Source organism: Monodelphis domestica, chromosome 4 (assembly GCF_027887165.1).
Source record: "Monodelphis domestica isolate mMonDom1 chromosome 4, mMonDom1.pri, whole genome shotgun sequence".
Lineage (NCBI taxonomy): Eukaryota > Metazoa > Chordata > Mammalia > Didelphimorphia > Didelphidae > Monodelphis > Monodelphis domestica.
Window position 1 is genome coordinate 191,598,726 of NC_077230.1, and position 18,724 is coordinate 191,617,449.

Below are 18,724 nucleotides of genomic sequence, written 5' to 3' on the forward strand. Positions count from 1 at the left end.
CATACAGATGGCAATTTTTACTTAAATGAAAGTTTTTGAAAACAGCTGCAAAGCATGAGAAGTTGAACATGGTTGAATGGGATATTAAAGCTTTAAATAATTATAAACCTAAATGATGGGTAAATGCAAGTAACTCTCATACTAACAACAAGCATGCACCAAATTCATATATTCTCAAAGAGAAATCTCTCTCTATAAATATATACATATTCACATAATTTTTCATTAAATACTATGGTAAAGTGAATAAAATGGTAAAAAAATTGATTCTACCAATCCTTTGAATTTTTACTTAAATTTTACATTAATTGATAACTGTACCTTTTACTTCCATCTCAATCTGCTGTTCTATCCTCTCTTGAAGAACTGATTCTACAGCTAGAGAGAGAGAGAGAGAGAGAGAGAGAGAGAGGGAGAGTTGTGGTGATTATTTGTTTGCTTGCATTTGGCATTAATTAGTGTTCTATAGGGCTGAAATTTCCCAAATATTGTACTGACATAGGAGCCCACCTCAAAATTAACCAAAAAGAACATGCCAAAACAATTTAATGACATAATAAGTCTATGAAAATGTCATGAGAAAATGACTTTCAAACAAGTTTTCTTTATTTCAAGTTCTCTGTAGTGTTTTCCATTTTTACATTTTAAACCCAGAATTACTCATGCCTTAACATGCCGTAAACACCCAGAAGGACACATACAGAACAGCAATGCACAAGCTAAAGGGATATTCTTTCTTTATTATTTTCCAAGGACTAAACACTTGAATGCAAGAGGAAGTCACATTTGGAAGGAACATGCATTTGCCAACCTGTCACATTTAAGTGAATTAAGTATTCTGCACTCGTACATACCACTCAGTTTTGTACCAACTTTCAATTAACTTTAAACTGCAATGGCCAACCTTTTTACAAGGAACAAAATTCAGGCTCTTTTACCATCAACAGGTTACAGAGCCACATTTCTTAAGGAGCAGGTGCACCCTTTATGATTCAAAAGGGTGCCAAATCTCCTCCTTTCTTTATAATGGGATCTGGGGGACAGTTTCTCAAAAAGGACTGGTACAGTTATACCAGTTTTCAATCATCTCTTCATATCTCTTCACATCTGGACAGCTGTTTCTACTCCTTTATCAGTTCATTGTGGTCTTTAGGATGGGTTTAGTGACAGACTTGATGTTTTCATTGAAGATTCCTTTTTCACTTCGCAGGTTGTTTTAATATGAGATTCTTTGAGGGTTTTAATGCTTTTAGTATTTGAACCAAGGGTAATTTTTGTAACTGCTCTGTCTTGCGATTCCTTAGCTAGGTAGGAATAAAGTTAGGAAAAGGATTAGATTTGCGATGTTTGTAGGAATAAGAACATATACTGTATTTAGAAAAGTATAAAGTCATTAGTATGAAAAAGAAACACCAAATTCATTAGTCCTAGAGTGAAGAATATGACTTCTTCAATCATTAAATATATAAGGACTCTATTCATATAATGACTTATACAAATATATATTTATATATGCCTATTTGAACTTAGAAGGTGACTATTAAATTGCTTAGAAAATATGAAGCATTTACTAAAGATAAGTTTCTATGACATATGAGGGCCAGATGAAGACCAACATTATTTCACCGAATTAGAAAAAGTGGTGTCACAGAGTCCTAAATGTTGATTATGCTGCAGAAACCAGGAATTCTAGATTTTCTGAAGACGTTCTTTCAAGAACAGTTTGGATAGTGTGATGCACAAAAGCTGAAAGGTTCTTCTCCATGTACCTCCCAGGATAAAATTCTCAGAACTAATCCACCATGGGGAGCTTGCACAATGAGGTACTAGACACAAAGAAGTAGCTAGGACCATAAGGGAATAGCAGAATACTACTTTGTTGGTTTGAATCTCCAGTAATGCATGAAGATTGTGTGTAACTGAGTTTTGAATGTAAAACCTAGCCATCATATTTATAGCACTACAAAAATAAGTCTGGCTAGGTGGTAGTTATGAAAAACTTTGTTGTTATGCATTACCATTCACTGGAAATTATACAATTAAAAAAGGAGAGGGGTCATGATAGTGATCGTGGTAATCATATGAATAGCATATAACCATCATCTTTAGATGAGCGATGAATCTATGCAAATGTGGCTAGTGACCACAATAAAAGGAATTAAAGGATTAATTCTCAGAATGAAATTTCTTGGTTAAAATATGTAGCTGAACCATAAATATGTGACCTGTAGGATTAAGTTTAAAAGATGCACTTTTATTGAGTAGATATCTTATACTTTCTGGATAATTAAAAGGAATATGTACATTAATTGGCCTGACTCTCTCCACTCTTCAGAAAGGGGAAAACTGAGCTATGATGAAATCAAGGAGACACAGAGAATTGTGGTCCAATTACAGTTGTTCACTACATGAGATAGCAAAAGTTTTAGAGACTATAGGTGAGATAAAAGAGAAAGTCAAGACCACAATAGTCTAGAATTTGTCTAGAAGCTTATTAGTTTCTTCTCCTTACCATGGTCATTTTGTCATTCCTCTTTTGAAATGGCTTATGAAAATGTCTTTGCCTGAAGACATAGGTTTTAGACACCTTGAAAATGATTTATCTACTTAAATTTAAATCTTAATAGGAGATTCCAGGAACAGGAAGAGGTTTTTCTCCCCAGCTCAATATTTATCAACATCTTTCCAGAAATAAAGATTCAGAATCAGGTAGAATGCACAATTAGTCTTGTTCTGCAACTTCAGGTAGTACAGAAATAACTTTTCTTATAGGTAATAATTGTACAGCATGAATTGCCGAGAGACCAGTCACTTATCTTCTACCAGAATTGTAATCATTGATACTGCTGTATAGGTCTCAACTATGTTCATATCATCCTTGAAAAAGCCTGGAATATCTCCAGACCTGGAAATAAAGAGCTATGGAGTCTTTATCCTGCCATTCTGCTAATCTTTCAAGGTTTTTTCTCAGAAAATAGTATGATAGTTGTTAGATCAGTTGAATTTTTACAAGCAAAACTAAACTACAGAGTACTCCTGTTTTTTCCTTTCTGCAACACCATTTTACAGTATCTGTGTGGGAGAATTTGGTGACCTTTATGGAATGTGCCAACTTGAACTTTCCAAGCCTTGATTAGAAAGGTGACTTTTCATAACTATCAATGGCTGAGTGGGGACAAGTCATTTATGAATAGAATACTAGTTGTAAGGCATTCCAAGGTATATATTTATAGATTAAATTTGGGTGGCAGCAAAACTGAATAAGCATTGAGAGTGAAATGAAGTAAAGTCAAAGTTAAAATCAAATAACCACCTTCTATGGTTAGTACTGCAGAGGTTGTCGTCTCTCCGTGGTTGTTCTGTACAGTGCAGCTATACAATCCTTGGTCTACCAGCTGAACATTTTGAATGGTGAGAAGCTGAACATTTCCATTTTGTGATGGTTTTACTCTCACTGATCCTTCAATTTTTACACCTTCATGAGTCCAAGTTGTAACTGCAGAGGTTCCATTTTCCACTACACAAACAAACTGAGCAGTGTCTCCACACTTCACAGTCATGTCCTTGAGTTTCATGAGGATTTGTGGGGTGGCACCCCTCACTTCTTCAAAAATGTCCCCAGATAGCTGGTCGCCTTCCGCGATTTGGGAAATGGATGTGGCTTGGTACAATTCTACATCTTGCACTGATGTAGATTTCAAACTGGAACTTTCTGATCTGCTTTCAAAAACCTGTACCTCATATTCATATGATGATTCTTGAAGTGATTTAATTTCTTTTTTTGATATTTTGGTCTCCTCTTTTGTGAAAGGGGAATCAGTGTGAACTTCTGCTACTGCCTGGGAGTTGGCAGACTCTCTTACATCTTTCCCAGAACTTTGCCTATCTAGGGCTTGCACTGTATAATCAAGTGATAGAAAAAAAAGAGAATATTAAGATCTACTGTATGCTATTGAGCCAAGTTATTAACATAAATGATATGGCATGGGAGATGAGGATGGATGATATCACTGTTACTTGGAAACAGCATGCCAGATGCAATATGATCTTGGAAGTCAGAATCACACACAGAAAGAAAATTCATTCACAATATTGGATGGATGATGGAGTGCTCATGCGGATGCTGAGAAGTAGTTGGGTTCTTCTTTTTGCTATCACTGACGTTATCCGTAGTGACAGAGAATATTTTTATGACTCTATTCAAGGCACCATTTGACCTCTTTCCTAAATTTATAAGGGAAAACAATTGCAGCTGGTTTGAATATAGGGTATAAAGACCACCTACTGCATGTCCCTCTCTCAGTCATTTAGAACTGTAGAATGAATAATCAAGCAAGCCTGAGCCTAACAGAAGAATTGCCCTGTTGCAAATGCCCATAACAGACAATTTAGCAAGGGTTGTTTAAATACATGTTATCCATTGCAAAGAGTAAGCAAAGATGCTTGCCAGTTACAGCTGTTACTTTTATTAGTGAATTCGCCACAACATGGGACATAACAAATAACATGAAATGTGGTTAGTGAAGAGTGGGAGTGTGTGCTATGCAGCAAAGTATACTCCTTGGAGAGAGAAAAAAAGAAATCAGCTTTACCTTCCACAGTCACTGTAAGCGTAGCGGTACAAGTTGCTTCACCAGCACTATTTCTTGCCTTACATGAGTACTGCCCCACATGCTCTAAGTAAGCATCAACTATCAGCAGTAAAGCCATGCCTGTCGATTCGTCAAAATGGAAAACTATGTCTTTGGTTGGAAGAATTAGCTGTTGGTTATGAAACCATTGGATTTCTGGTTTGGGCAAGCCAGAGACCCTCGCATGAAATCTGACTGTCTCCCCACTGCACACCCGGCAGCTTGAAATTGGCTGGATGAAGATGGGCCTTTGGCCAAGGGGCTCCTTCTTAAATGAGACTGATGAAGGGACATGCCATGGGGTGGTTGATGTCACTTCTTCACCTTTTCTAAATCCTGAAAAGAAGCATGCCAACTTTTAATGCGTTGCCCTGAACTATTTGCTTTACTATCGATGGTGTACTCAGTGTGACTAGATAACCTACTAAGAAGATTGCACATTCCTTCTTTTATTCTCAGTTGGAAGAGTCTTTACATTTATTGGAGAATCATCTGAGGGCTATCATGCAGCCCACATGTAATGCCTAGGAGTTTTATATTGCCTGTATTTAACAGAGCTAATCAACGGGAAGGCCAGTTTACCACTAGACAAACTAACACATAAGCTGTCTAAGTGACTTTGGAGCACAGAGGGCAAGAAAGAAAACTCAGTCGTTAATTCATTGCTCCAGGGTTCCTTATTTAAAAATCAGTTTAAATTTGTTATTTTGAAAAATGTGAGGAAAAGGTAAATTTTCTCAGAAAATGGACATTGTCCACCCCTGTAAGAATATCCCATTATGTACCCTTTCTCAGCTACTTATTTTCTTCCACTGGATAGCTGAAGGCACAAAGGAGCCTGAGTAATTTAGTGGGAAAAATACTAAAAATTCTCTCTAGACTTTTGCCTCATCTTCCCTAACTGTAAGATGAGAGGGTTAGATAACAGAATTTGCACATTCCCTTTCCCCTAACAGTGGAGACACAGACCAGGAGCCCCCAGTCAACAAAGCCATTAATAGAAGTAGAGCAATTTGGGGGTGGAGAGTGAGAACCCAGCACTACCCTGACACAGCAATGCAGAGAACTGCTTTAGTCTCTCATTTGTTGACATGGTGGTATTTCATTCCATTCTGCTACATTCATTTGGTGATTTATAAATATCTGTAGTGCCTACTTGAGAATGGTCAAGAGAGTCAAATGAGACATAAAGAACCTTCCATACTGTGTTCTATAAAGGCCAGAAATTATTACCAGCATAAAGAAATGCTTGTCTTTCTGCTAAGACTATGTACTCGCTCTAACTCTGAAGTTCTTCTGTTTACAATATTTTAAGATTATTATTATTATTCAGACCACAAGCCTTGAACAGCATAAAATTTGACCTGCTGCTCTGGACTAGGAATCCTTAAAGTACTAAAGGAAGCAAGCACCTCTTATATGCCAGGCACTGTGCTAGGAGTTTTACAAAGGTTATCTCATCTGATCCTCATCACAAACCTGGGAGGTAGGTGCTCTTATTACCTCCACTTTACAGACAGACAGTAAAGTGAATAATTGTAATGGAAAAGGTTGGTAAGTGTATGAGGTTGGATTTGAACTCAGGTCTACTAATAACTTAACTCCATAGAGGTAGTAACAGTATCCTCTAAAAGGGCAACTATAGTTCCAGAGAGCTGAAACTCTGATTTGAATTCAACACTAATATCATATCCATATATAGCCATTTCAAGTTTTGCATTTTAATCCTTTTAGCAGGGATTCTTAACCTGAGGTCCATGAACTTGTTGTTGTTGTTGTGATAATCCACTTCTTAACAGATAATCCTAGTGGATTCAAAGCACTGGTCATGGTCAGTATGGGAATCTACATATGTTTATGTAGTTTACTTCTCCTAATAAAACAGATACCCATAAAACAATGGGCTTTTGTTTTTCTTGCTTTTTCAGTAGGGGTTGAGGGGCAAAGTAATTGGGAGGAGGGACAGCTGGGCAGCTTAGTGGATTGAAAGCAAGGCCTAGAGACAGAAGGTTCTAGGCTCAAATCTGGCCTCAGACACTTCTCAGCTGTGTGATCCTGGGCAAGTCACTTAACCCCCACTGCCTGGCCCTTTCTGCTGTTCTGAAATACAAAGTATTGGTTCCAAGGCAGAAGATAAGGTAAAAAAAGGAATTGGGAGGGAAACAAGGCAGATTTTTGTTGCTTAAAATAGTTTAATTAAAAAGTTAATTAAACTATTTTAATAGTTTAATCAATTTTAGATTTTAAAAGATTTTGACAAATTATTTTGTTTATGATTATATATGTTTTTAATGTCTTTAAAAGTATTCTGTGAATAGGGTCATAAGCTTCATAAGACTGCCAAAAGGGTTCATGGCCCAAAAGAAAAAACAACTAAATTTTAGAGAAAGTTTTCATTTTAGAAAATTTTTAGAGAATCTTGTTAGAGGAAAAAATACAATTAAAATCACATTTACTTAACTTTAGTTATGAGCATAAAATCAGAGGACTAGCCATTTAAAACATTTTGAACAACAATTCAGAAGCCCAAATGAATCAAAAACAACTTATGTTAATTGCTATATTCTTCCATATTTGAGAAGGTGTGTCAATTCAGTCATAAGTAGGCAGGACAATATTTTAAATTAGAACAAAGGCAGTATTTTCATGATAACTAAATTTATAGCTTGAAAAGACAGGTAGATAAAGCAGTTACTATTCTTTCAGTGACAATGTCTAGATAGGAAAAGTTCAATGATTACTTTCATGAAAGAATAAATAATGTTCAATGTCACCACAATTTCTATTATCATTACCATCATCAATAACGATGAAAATTGGCGTCTTTTATAATACGTCTCTGTCCCCCAATACAAGTGGTCAAAAAGCATCACAGCATTATGATGCTATACTGATCATCACAGCCAAGAGAATGCTATGTATGACACTCTGAGGTGGGATGGAAGTGAGAACTAGATGATTGTGGAGCATGTTGTCATATGATAAAATTAGTTGAATTAAGTATCAACAGATGACCCATGATGGTTTGTAGTATAGGTTATTGTTCTTATGGGATTAGATTCTAAATGGAAATAAATATTTTTAAGGGGGTTATAATACTGTACCTTCCAGTCTCAAGTTTGCTGTACTTGACACTTGGCCTACAGCATTACTAGCAACAAATGTGTAAGTTCCTTCATCTTCTGGATAAGCTTCTGCAATTTCCAGCTGGTATGTGTCTTCAAATTGAGTCATTCTAAAGAAGCGAGAAGGTTTGATTGCCTTGTCTTTGCTGTACCAAGTAATTTTCAGGTCTGTAAAAAAAAAGAATACTTGAAATGAAGGGAAAAACAATGGATGCATTTTATCTGAGAATATATTCTTTTATAGTGGTTACATTATGGTTTATGTATTTAAGTTACATGGATCCAATTCATTTGGTCATTCAAACATTTGATCAGCATCTATTAAGCCCCTTGCCAAATATGGAATGCTATAGTAGTTAATATACTTTGCTTTTGACCCTTTGGGACTTCTGAATTATTGTTCAAAAAAGCCTATAATCCTATTCTCAGAATATCTTTAAAGACATAAAATAAAACATGTAGAATCAGAAAGAATGAGCCCAAAGGCAATAAAACTGTTTATACTCTTTCTTCCAGGTACATATCTCAAAGAGATCAAAGAAAAAGAAAAGGATCTATTTTTCCAAAAATATTTATAGTAGCTCTTTTTGTGGTGGCAAAGAATTGGAAATTAAGGGGATGCCCATCAATTATACAGTTTGTGGTTTATGATTGTAATGAAACACTGTAAAAAATGATGAAGGGGATAGTTAAAAAAAAAAACAACAACCTGGGAAGACATATGAACTGATGACGCAAAGTGAAGTGAGGTGAACCAGGAGAATATTGGACAAAGCAACAGCAATATTGTAATGATAATCAACTGTGAAAGACTTAGCTACCCTGATCAGTACAACAATACATGATAATTCCAAGGGATTCATGATGAAAAAAGCTATCCACTTCGAGAAAGAGAACTAATAAACTCTGAATACAAACGGAAACATTTTTCATTTGATTTTCTTGCTTTTTTTGCAACATAGCTAACATAAACATATATTTTGCATAACTTCATATGTATGATGAGTATTTTCTTTCTTGCCTTTTCAATGTAGGGGGAGGGGGTGAAGGGAGGGAATAAATTTGGAACTCAAATATTTTGACTTTTTAAAAAATGGCATTGACTATGAGAAAGGAAGTTTTTGAGAAGCAATCGTCTTAAATAACTTTGTCTGAGGAGGCAGCTGGGTATCTCAGTGGATTGAGAGCCAGGCCTAGTGATGGGAGGTCCTAGGCTCAAATCTGGCCTCAGATACTTCCCAGCTGTGTGACCCTGGGCAAGTCACTTACCCCCATTGCCTAGCCCTTACCACTCTTCTGCTTTGGAGCCAATACACAGTATTGACTCTAAGACGGAAGCTAAGAGTTTAAAGACAAAACAAAACTTTTTCTGAAACTTTGGTTACCTACATAGAATAGGATTAGAAAAAAGGGACTTATGTAATGGCCATTATATACATTTGGGGCTCATATTTATTAAATTTAAAATGAATTTTGAAAATGTTTTATTCTATTATGTAGTAAATCTTTGGGAAGAACAAAATATTTAATCCATTACTAATAATAATTAAGCAAGCCAAATATGCTTTACAAAATGGTGATTCATTTCATAATTCAGAATCCAGTTTTCTACTGCAAGGGTCCAATTTATGTTTTGTTTTGCTTTTCTGACTATAATTTATGAAGATCCAACAATTGTCCAACATTTGTCTACATCTTATCCTCTGAGCTCTGTGATCGGTTAAATAATTCATCTTCTTGGACCTGTTAATCTTTGTTTTTAATTAGTTAGATTGAATTTGTCAAGCATTTATTAAATATCTTTTATGTACCAGGAAATGTGCTGAGGATACAAAAAAAGTCAAAATGGTATTCATTGTTACCAAGGAACTCACAGCCTAATGGCATCATGATCCTTTACATTTGTCAAACAGATACACTGGTATATTTATTATGTGTGGCATAGTGGATAGAGGATCAGAAAATCCTCTGCTACACACTGAATGTGTGATGCTGGGCAGGTCCTTTGCCCTCCCAGGATGATGGGTAATTATCTAAGGCTGAATGCTGTAGAAAAGGTGCCTATTTCCACTTTCCAGCTCATCTGGGAGTTCCCTATGCCAATAAAATAAAAAGTAATCTCTACCCCTGGACATTATAACTAAATGTAGTTTTATATGGTATAAAGGTCATGGCAGACTGAGCTGTTTTCTTAGTAAACTAACAATCAATCTGTGCCTCTCTCGATTTTTCTCTTCTTTTGTGGTTATAGCAAGAAAGAGCCTATAAAGGTCAGTTGACTGTAATTGGTTGTGTAGACTACGTCAGGTATCTTTGCATCCCCTGTAGCTGGTACAAGAGACTAGGTGTTTAATATATATTATATATGTATATATATATATATATATATCAGCTTTTAATTGACAGCTTTTCCTGAGAACTGAGGCCCCAAGACGCAGCCACTAGGTGAACAAGAAAGCCACAAAGAATCAAGCTGAGTGGATGAGCCCACCTTAGGAACATACATGGTTTCCCCAGCTTACTGTCCTAACTGTGTAAAGCTTAGTCTCTCCAGGCTTTCTATGTAGGAACCTTCAAATAAGAAGGCTCAGAAGACAAATTCTGAGCAGCCTATGTATGTAACATAACATTAGGAGCTGAACTTTGGACTTATTACATAGTTCCCTAATCTTCTGCCTATCCTGTTCTGTGTAATTGATAGGTATACATTCATGAAGGAAAGGGTGGAGTAGGAGAAAGAAAGAGAAAACGACGTCCCCAGTGGTAACAGACCCCCAAGGATACAGTGGATAGGATCACTCTTTGGTACTCTTTTGGAATTATGAAACTAAAGTCTGAGGCAAATGGCTAAGATATAATGAATAGCCTATGGGATGAAAACTGGATTTTTTTAGTCTATAGAAATAATTATAATGAATCCAACAAGAAAACTATTTGTTTTCAAATACAACATTGTTTTAACTTTCTCTTACACATTGTAATTTTTAAGTATAAGAAAACTCTTCCATTGGACATATATGATGTGAGGGAAAAACTAACAGACCTTTAAAAAAAAAGCTTTATAAGTTTTAAAGTTTTAAAACTTTCAAAATTTGAAAAGCAGGTAATTTATTATTTTGTCACTAGGTGGCACCAAAGACCACACAGGAATCATTTCGATTCTAGTTTTTTTTTCCCATTCCAATCTGCTATTATTTTCACAGCTTTTAAGCATACATACTCCATTATATTTTAGAAACTAGGGCAGCTAGATGGTCCTGTGGATAGAGTACCCAGTCTGGAATCATTTTCATGAGTTCACATCTAGCCTCAGACACTGATTAGCTGTGTGACCCTTGGGCAAGTCACTTGACCCTGTTTGCCTCAGTTTCCTCATCTAAAAGATGAGTGGGAGAAGGAAAGAGCAAACCACTCCAGGATCTTTGTGAAGACCCTAAATGGGGTCATATGACTAAACAGCACAAACAATTCAGAAAGAATTTAATCCAATGAAAATGTTCGCATTAGGTAATTCCAAGTGACTTTTTCTTTTTCTAAAGGACTTGAAAGCACTTATGCTATTACAGATAGCTGTCAACAGTTAGTGCTTAGAATTAATTGCCTTACCTATATAATTATCTCCAATTTCTCCTGTAAATGTGTTGTTTGTACAAAGTTGTTTGCATGACGTGTGCCCTCATCCATTAGATTGGGAGCTCCTTAAAACCAGGGGCTATTTTGCTTTTCTTGGTATCCTAGACTTTAGCAGAGTGCTTGGTACATAGTAGGGGCTTAATAAATGTTTATTGACTTGACTAGCATTTAGTTTTGAAAAGAGACTGTACTGTGAACACAAGGATGAGGGAAGAATGAACATATATGACTTTGCTCTCTATTGAAATCAGCTTTTAGGGTGAATTTAAAATTTTGCCATATAAAAAATGTCAATATCTACTAAATTATGTACACATTAGACATAGGTATTTGAATAGTTTAAACTATATACAAGGTTGCCTGCTAAACATTTAAAATGCTGACAAAATTTAAATTTACTTTAAGTCAGTATTACAGGTTTATACTTCTCAGAAATTTCCTTTGCCCCTCCAAGTTGAATTTGTGTATTTTGCCAAAAATTTACCTTTTGTTTTGTTTCTTTTCTTTTTTTTAACCATCTCAAAGACAAAATCAAAACAAAGGTTAGATATTTTGACTATAGAAATAGATCAACTATGGAACCCCTAGACCCTTCATTTCATAGTGCTCCAAGCCACTCATTTTGAAGAAGAGGACACTAAAGGTCCAGAATTTTGAAATAACTTGTCCAAGGTGATATGGATAGTACATAAATCTAATTTGTATAAAAATTATTTTTTCCAAAGAAATTTCAATGAAAAGAAGATCCTTCAGGTAATTTTATAATTTGTTTTAAAATAGCTTTTATTACTATAACTAAGAAATACATTACCAAGCTAATTATTGATAGCAATATGTTTTAAGTGCTAATAGAATTACTAGCTCAAGGACAGACTCAGTTTCTTTTTCTGTAAAATAGGGATGATAATAACACCTAAATCACAAGATTGTTGGGAGATTCAAAGAATAAGTGTGCTTTGCAAAACACAAAGATCTATCAAATGCATATTATTATTATTATTTTGTTGTTCAATTATTTCAGTTGTATTTTACTCTTTGTGACCCCATATGAGGGTTTTTTTCCTTGGAAAAAATACTGGAGTGGTTTTCTACTTCCTCTTCTAGCTCATTTTACAGATGAGGGAACTGAAGCCAACAGGTTCAAGTGACTTGCCCAGTGTCACATAGCTATAAGTGTTTGAGCCTGGATTCAAACTCCGGTCTTCCTAACTCCATACTTAGTGCTCCATCCACTGTGCCACTCAACTGCCTCTATTATTATTAGTATTAATTATAGGCAAAAATATAACTAATAGCAGGTCGCCATATCTTTTTATAGCTTTGGTTTGCTGATTCAATTGCAATTCAACTACATATCCCAAGGATAAGCCGTACAAAAGAGATTACATATGTAAAACTAGTCTCATAGGTAATATTTTATAACTGGTCATTATAATTGTCCAATTAGAGTAAAAATTAAATATCATTTTGAAGCATCTAATCTGACAAGAGGCTTAAAAAACAAACATGAGAAAACAAATGTCTAGTTGCCTCTGATTTATGTTAAACCCAATAAACTCAATAGGAATGCAGCCAAGTTTTGAGAAGTCTGAAACAGATACATCAAAATTAATTTCTCAGAGTCTGAATATACTCTTTTCAAATCTTATTTGGGTATTTATCACACATCTGAGACAAGCTGGCATTTGCTTTTGCTAATAGCCTGCTTGTTCAGTCTGTTTCCAGTTCAGTTGTTTTCCTCTTTAATGGAAGACTTATAATGTTTTCACTCAAGTGAGCCTGTGTAGATGGATTATTTTACCCCATTTACAATGTGTAGAAAGAGAGACGGTGTGCCTTAGCAGGTAGACTTTAATGGAAGACTTATAATGTTTTCACTCAAGTGAGCCTGTGTAGATGGATTATTTTACCCCATTTACAATGTGTAGAAAGAGAGACGGTGTGCCTTAGCAGGTAGACTTGGGTTGAAGGTCGACTGTTGACAATTTCTAATCATTTAGCTTGTCTGCCTCAAGCAACTTCCTAGGATTTACACAGTCAGTTGTAGGTGGCTGACCTGTTTAAGTGAAGACAATTTCCCAAACTTTTGGTCATCTGTATATTTGTAAGAAGAGGAAGGCAGAGAAAGATGGTACAACTAATTGCCTTGGTGGCAAAGTTTTGTTGATCTTACTTTGAATGGTCCTTAAATGTTTCTGTAACTTTTAACGAGGCCACTGTCTCCATATAGGCTATATCAGATACATGCTTAGGTCCACAAAAATGAAATATTTTAATTCACACTACAGAATTCTCTTTAAATTCAGACTACACAGACAAAATAATTGTGAAGGAAGGAAAAGAGTTGGCCTAGAGCAGTAGTTCTTTTTCTGTTTGTTTTTAAGCCCTTACCGTTAGTCTTAGAATTGATTGGTTCCAAGGCAGAAGAGTAATAAAGGCTAGGTGATCAGGATTAAATGACCTGCCCAGGGTCACACGGCTAAGTAATACCTGAGGCCAGATTTGAACCCAGTCCCTCCCATATCTAGGTCTGGGTCTCTATCCATAAAGCCACCTAACTGCCTCTAGAACAGTAGTTCTTAACTCAGGGTTTACACACTTCTTCCCAGGAATAAATTTTAAAAGGAATCATGAATTTGTGGGGAAGGTTTTGGTAGTTTTATAATAGCATTTTGATAGAATTGGCTTCCCTTGTAATCTTATGTTTTATTTTATGCATTTAAAAGCATTCTGAGAAGGATCTAGCAGGTTTTACCAGACTGCTAAATGGGTCTGTAATATACAAAAAAATTAAGAACCTTTGGTTGAGACCTTTCTATTCCAAATTGAGAAAGAAAAGCAGAAATCACAGTTTATTTGGGCTTATGCATGAGAATACTTGAACAAATAATAAAAAGGAGTTTATTTTGTCAAACACACCTGTTCCGGACACTCGGCACTGAAATCGGGCTGGCCTTCCTTCAGAAGTCGCAGTGTCCCGAAGTGGGGTGACGATGGAAGGTGGATACACGGGCATTTCTTGGTCAGGAGACACAACTTCTGGAACTGAAGAGAGAGACCCAATGAACTCCCATGGTGAGATGGCCTCTCGACCCTCACAGAACCACAAGCACACTCTGCCTCACTCTAGATGTTCTTCAAAAGACTTAGCCACACAAATGAATTTTGGTAAATCGAACCACACTTATTTACTGAATTAGAGAAATTCAAATCCAGTCCTCATTTATACTGTTCCAAGGGTGAAATTACATGGCTAGGGGCATCCTACCTTCCACTGATAGGGAAGCAGAAGTTGTAGCAATTCCATAATCGTTCTTGGCTTCGCAAGTGTAGACGGCAGCATCTTCTGGGAAGGCCTCGATCAGTAAGAGAGTGTACTCTTGTCCATCATGCAGAAATTTGCACTTAAAGCCAGTAGAGAGCAGCTGGTCCTCTTTGTACCAGGAAATTTTGGGCTGAGGTCGGCCTGATATCACAGCGCAGAAACGGGCAGGCTTGCCAGACTGCACCGTGGCAGGCTGGAGTTCCTGCAAGACTTGGGGTGGCTCCGGGGCTAGAGAAATCAATTAAAAATCACCCCATTAAAGAATGCTTAGAAACATGATGAACATGCCCAAAAGGCACTGAATAAAATGGTGCAGGCACCTAGGGAGTGCAGTGGATAGAATCTTCTGGGGCTGGGGTCAGGAGGGCTTCAATTCAAGTTTAGCCTCAGACACTTATTAGCTATGTGAGCTGGGCAAATCACTTGACCTCTGTCTGCCTCAGTTTCTCCAACTCTAACATGGGAATAATAATAGCACCCACCTCCTGGAATTGTTGTAAAGATCAAGTGAGATAACACATGGAAAGGGCACCCAGTACATTGTAGGCAATAATCACTGCTTGCTCCTCACCTGTCTAAGACTAAGTCTAAGACAAGGGTTAAGTGACTTGCCCAGAACCATTTGAATTCTCTACAGCTGTCTTCCAGATACTAAAAGTTACTTCTTCCCTCCTGCAATAACACATAGGCCAAGGTTTTTGAAGCCAAGGGAAACCCAGAAAGACCCTTTAGGTAGCCCATAATACATGAATTTTGTCACTGACCATTTTAAGAGTGCACCTAGCATTTATATATGTGAAGGTTTAAAAATTATATGGCTATGGGTCTCTTAGATGCCTACGGTGCTAGTATTTTATAAACAGCTTATAAAATATGCTGGCTTCTTTGATTTTACAATAATCCTTTTGGGTAGAAGCTATTTTTATCAGTTTTACAGGTAAGGAAATGGAGGCTAAAAGAGATTAAGTGACTTGCCAGACTAATAAATATCTGAAGAAGGATTTGAACTTGGAGTGGGAGCAAGTGTAGGAGGAGTACACCTCACATAGTATTGGTTCTAAGGCAGAAAGTAAGGGTTTAAAAAATGTACTGAGAATACTCCCCACCCCACCCCCAATTCATGTGATGCTAGTGAGATGGTTGTTAAATGTTTGCTAGCACATCCCTGTCAATGGGTCACTTGTATGCCCACAGTGCTAGTATAAAATCCTGAGATGGTGGACTAATGGGCATCTACTTTTCAGTGGTAATTCCTAAAATTAATATGGTATGTACAGGGCTTGTTAGAGAGTGTGCTAAATGCTGCAAAGATATTATGTACTCTCTGGGGATGGCATTTTCTTTACTTTCCATTTGTCCTATAATTTAACACCAATATAATTAAAGAAAGGTTTGTGAAACAGAGCTGTTCTGAAAAAGGAAGGACTAGAAAAATATCTTATTTGTAATACAAGCAAAAGAGCATTGACTTAGAGCTGCCTCCAAATCCCTAAAATACTTCAAAAGTTTAATACCAGTGTTTAAGCCCAGATCAGAGAGGAGTGCCTTAGAGTCTATCCTTACCATTGACATAAAGAGTAACAGAGCTCCTGTTTCTTCCTGCCACAAAAGTGTATTCTCCGGCATCACTTTGTCTTGTTTCACTAATAAACATGCGGTGGATTCTTCTCTCCACTACATATTGATGTCGTTCTTGAATCTGAAAGTTGATTTCAATACCATCCTTATACCAGTGGGCATCAACATCATCTTCATTGACCTCGAACTCAACCACAGCACGCTGCTTCTCAATGACCTGTGAAGAGGAAAAATGATAGGAAAATCAAGGAGCCCATTTTCATTTGGTGTTCCTTTCTGGATTCACACTGTTGGAGAGTATGTGTTGAAGAGTATATTTATACCTGGCAAACTTATAAGTCTTCTTATGTTTGCTTTATTGGATGGATAACTGGTTATCTATATTTAATAAAATTAAAATGAAGACCTGCTTCAGGGAGGTAATATGATCATTATCAGTGTACTAATTTCCTCCTGGCATGAAGAAAGAAGAGAAAAGCTATGGCCTATTAGACTCCTTTCTTTTTTTAATCCAAGTGTTCTTCAAAGGTGACTTAGTGAAAAGATTTCTAGATTTGGACAGTAGAAGACCTGGACTTGACTACTGGCTCTGCCATTTACTAGTTAGATGATTTGGAGCAGATGCCTTCTCTAAATTTCAGATTACTCATCTATCACATGAGTGTAACAAATTCTGAAGTCAGTCATCAGGACAGAAAGAGATACTATAAACCCTATTGTGCTAACTAAAGGACAACTATGACCATGTCCTTGGACTTTTAAAATATCCTAAGGTGCCATGTATGACAACTAACATTTGTTTAAAAACAAAACAAAATGAAAAAGCAACTTTGTACAGTTAGGAGAGAACAAAAGTTTTTGTTCAGTATGACTTCTGTGATTTTAGCATTGCCCCAGAGAAAAAGAAATAGAACTAGTCTGGAACTCAACCCTAATAAGAAATTTCTTGCAGGTCAAGACTCCCCTTTCCCCAACTACCTCTGTGCAAAAGGAGAACATCCAAGGTAAAGCTACCTTGTCCTTTATGTCAATCCAATCACATAGGATTCTATTTACTGCTTTAAAAACGGAATTCAAGTGACAATCCTATTCTCGCTCCCACTGAGTGTCAAGTGGTCATTTACAAGGAAATAAAGGTTCTCCAGCTGCTTCATTACAGAATTTAACCAGCTGCTGTGGACACCTCAGTCCTTTAGATGAATGAACACTATGTCTAAATTGGTATTAGTTTAAAACAATAGGGTTTAGCTGATTACATTCTTCACAAGATCCCAGTTAAAGGAAAAACTATTGGTTTTCCTTTTGCCCATCCATCAAGCAACTATTAATAGCTCCTGGTTTTCACTTGCTTCATGCTTAATTTTTATAGATCCTGGATTCATGAGCACTTTAAACATGAGGTACCCAGAGACTTCATATTTATGTACATGAGTTGAACATTCACACTGTACCTGAACCTCCTTGCGAATGCTACGGATGCGAACATCTCGTCCTTCTACAAAGAGGTTAGCAGAGGACATGTTACCTCCAGCTACAACAGTGTACTGTCCAGCATCAGACATACGTGTTGAAGGAATGAGAAGGCGGTGAACATATTTCTCCTTTTGTATCTTCATTCTGAAGAATGAAATAAAAATTGTGTGTTAATATATAGAGATCATGGGGTCATGAGATTTAGAAGAGACTTCAGAGACCATCAAGGTCATGCTCCTCGGTTTATAAGTAAGGAAATTGCCATATAGAGATTAAAAGACTTGGTCAAGGTCGTAAATATAACAAGTAGCAAACTTAGTATAGAATACTTGAATATCTCCCAGGATGGTTGTGAGGCTCAAAGGAGTTTTTTCACTTCTATGTTCTTAGTACTTAGCATAGTACCTTTTACATCATAAGTGCTTAGTAAACTTTTGTTGAATTGAGTTGAACTAAATGAGGCTTATGAATCATAAAGCATTAACATGAATATCATTTTATTATTCTAAAAATCAGAAATCATAGATTATGTTAGGATTAGGGATGTAGAACTGGAAGGGTCCTTTGAGATCATTTTGCCCAATTTCTATGGTTTACCATAGAGAAATTGAGGCCCTGAGAAATTAAGAAACTTGCTAAAGGTTAGTAGGTAGCAGGGCCAGAATATCTCGTTGTCCTACTTCAAATACAATGTTTTTTTCCACAGGAAGAAAGAAAGGAAGGTGGGGAAGAAGGAAAGAAGGAAGGAAGGAAGGAAGGAAGGAAGGAAGGAAGGAAGGAAGGAAGGAAGGAAGGAAGGAAGGAAGGAAGGAAGGAAGGAAGGAAGGAAAACATTTATCAAATGCCTAATATATGCTAGGTACTACGCTAAATACTTTACATATATATATCATTTGATCCTCAAAACCCTCGACCATTATTATCCCTATTTTTAATTTAGGCAACTGAGACAGATAGAA

At 36.5% G+C, this 18,724-nt stretch overlaps 1 protein-coding gene across 20 annotated transcripts in view; it reads right to left on the minus strand.

Annotated features, from left to right (window-relative positions):
• Positions 1 to 18,724, minus strand: part of TTN (titin) — a 327,039-nt gene that overhangs the window by 248,414 nt on the left and 59,901 nt on the right. For all 20 annotated transcript variants that reach the window (XM_056794077.1, XM_056794076.1, XM_056794075.1 and 17 more), the window contains exons 41-46: positions 17,744 to 17,909; positions 16,278 to 16,509; positions 14,658 to 14,942; positions 14,309 to 14,434; positions 7,736 to 7,924; positions 322 to 378 (exon numbers count right to left, since the gene is read on the minus strand). In XM_056794077.1, the coding sequence (XP_056650055.1) occupies positions 322 to 378; positions 7,736 to 7,924; positions 14,309 to 14,434; positions 14,658 to 14,942; positions 16,278 to 16,509; positions 17,744 to 17,909 (1,055 nt within the window). The remainder of the gene's footprint in view (positions 1 to 321; positions 379 to 7,735; positions 7,925 to 14,308; positions 14,435 to 14,657; positions 14,943 to 16,277; positions 16,510 to 17,743; positions 17,910 to 18,724) is intronic.